We start from the raw sequence: 1,785 nt of genomic DNA, 5'->3' as shown, positions 1-1,785 counted from the left end.
TTTTTTTGCACATTGTATTTTTATTTATTTGCTGGATAATCATAGGACAACAGTCATAAAAAGCTAACAGAGATTTCATAAGGAGGAATCAGTTCTAAAACACCAGGCATGGTACAGCAAACAGCACAGAAGAACATGTATGATTGTCTCAGCATGCACAGAGATGTCCTTTGAAAAGACTGCTGTTAAATCATTTCTCCATCACCTTCAAGGATAGGGATCCAAATCTTGTCAAAGTGAATAACCTCATGTCTGTAGTAAATTTTTTAGTTCTTTCACAAGGGCATTGGCTCCTTGTCCGCAGAAATTGCCAGAGAAGTCATCCATGCCAAGACTCCAGACCATGGCACCTCCATACTGTTGGCTCATCACAAACTCAGCTTTTAAGTTAAAACTTTTTAAATCATCATATCCAACCCATTCTCCACCTTTGACAGCATACGGAACCATCTGTGCAGTAATCCAGTCATCGGTAGCTCCTTCTAGAAATCCGCAAACCTCATAATATGCCAAGAAGCCAGGAGTTCTGGTGTAGGGTCCAGCAGGACCGCCACCAGAGTCTGGAGCACCAACAGCAGTATCTGAAGTGGAAAGAGTAAAAGTACGCGCATATGTTGGAAATCCCATCAGAAGTTTTTCAGCCGGTGCTCCATTGCTATTCCAGTACTCCATTGCAAATTCACAATTGTAGTAGGGAACTGGGTCATAGGATGGTAAACCTCGATGCAGGGGGCTATTGTGCCCTGTTGTTGGATTCCAACTTCCATGGAAATCATATGTCATCACATTGATAAAATCAAGAGTCTGCCCCAAGGCAGGAACGTCATATGAAGAATCTATGGTATATTTGCTTGCAGATACAGCTGCTGAAAGCAGGAGCCGAGGTTGTCCACTATTTTGACTTTCTTGCTCAAAAGCTGCTATAAGTTCCTGACACAGAGTGGTAAAAAGCTGCTTGTCCTGTGTGGTAGAAGGATATTCCCAGTCCAGATCCAGACCATCAAAATTATACTTGCGGAGAAAAGTTATCACTGAGGAGATGAAAGTCTGACGATTTGCTGAAGTGGATACCATATTAGAGAATTTCGTGCTGCCCATGTTTGCCCCTCCAATAGCCAGCGAAGTTAATAAATTGCTGTTGCTCTGCTTTAAAGTGTTGAGTTCCCCGTAGAGTGTTACATCATTCCATTCTATAGTGGTAATTTGGTTGTTGTTCATCCCAGCAAAAGCATAAATCACATGGGTGCACAGGAACGGGTCTATCATTGATGGGGTAAACTTGGCTGGTTCTGGTCTGTACTGAGCCCAATTTGTGACATAACAGACCAGTTTGTAGGCAGAAGCAAGCTGTAGACTCAGCAAAATAGTGAGACCAGCCAAAAGCCGATGATTCCCCATATTGACTTCTACACCTGCAGTCCTGATGAAATTTCTGCAGTTACAGCAGTTGATGATCTTTGACGAGCTTCTGCCGATCCCAAGCAGGGGATAGAACTTCTCTCATCCCCACTCTCTATATAAATCGGTTTCTCATTCTCCACGCCCTGATTTTATTAAACATTAGCTCCTTATGACCTTCATCTTCTGAGGGTTGAGTTTGAGGCTATTTCTCCCCATCCAGTCCCTGACAGCCTCCAGACATCTAGTCAAGACTTTGACTCATTTTCTGTTGGGCCCGGGGTAGAGATGTACAACTGACTGCGAGGGCGATGAACTTGATGAAATGTCTGTCGTTAATGGCACTCTGACACTTTCTGATGTGTTTCTACTCATCTCATGCAGAGG

General features: G+C 43.4%; 1 protein-coding gene across 1 annotated transcript; it reads right to left on the bottom strand.

The window, feature by feature from the left end:
* Window positions 1–246: 246 nt before the first annotated feature.
* LOC117800418 (acidic mammalian chitinase-like) lies at window positions 247–1,398 on the bottom strand. Its single transcript, XM_034652952.1, has one exon. It carries the CDS (start codon window positions 1,396–1,398, stop codon window positions 247–249), a length of 1,152 nt encoding a protein of 383 aa, XP_034508843.1.
* Between the last annotated feature and the right edge of the window lie 387 nt (window positions 1,399–1,785).

The sequence above is a fragment of the Ailuropoda melanoleuca genome, unplaced genomic scaffold (assembly GCF_002007445.2).
Source record: "Ailuropoda melanoleuca isolate Jingjing unplaced genomic scaffold, ASM200744v2 unplaced-scaffold69981, whole genome shotgun sequence".
NCBI lineage: Eukaryota > Metazoa > Chordata > Mammalia > Carnivora > Ursidae > Ailuropoda > Ailuropoda melanoleuca.
The sequence above is the reverse complement of the archived record's forward strand: the minus strand, read 5'-3'. Positions and strand labels throughout refer to the sequence as shown.

Coding starts and splice junctions, on each gene's coding strand:
- LOC117800418 (XM_034652952.1), bottom strand. CDS start 1,398: ATGGGGAATCATCGGCTTTTGGCTGGTCTCACTATTTTGCTGAGTCTA.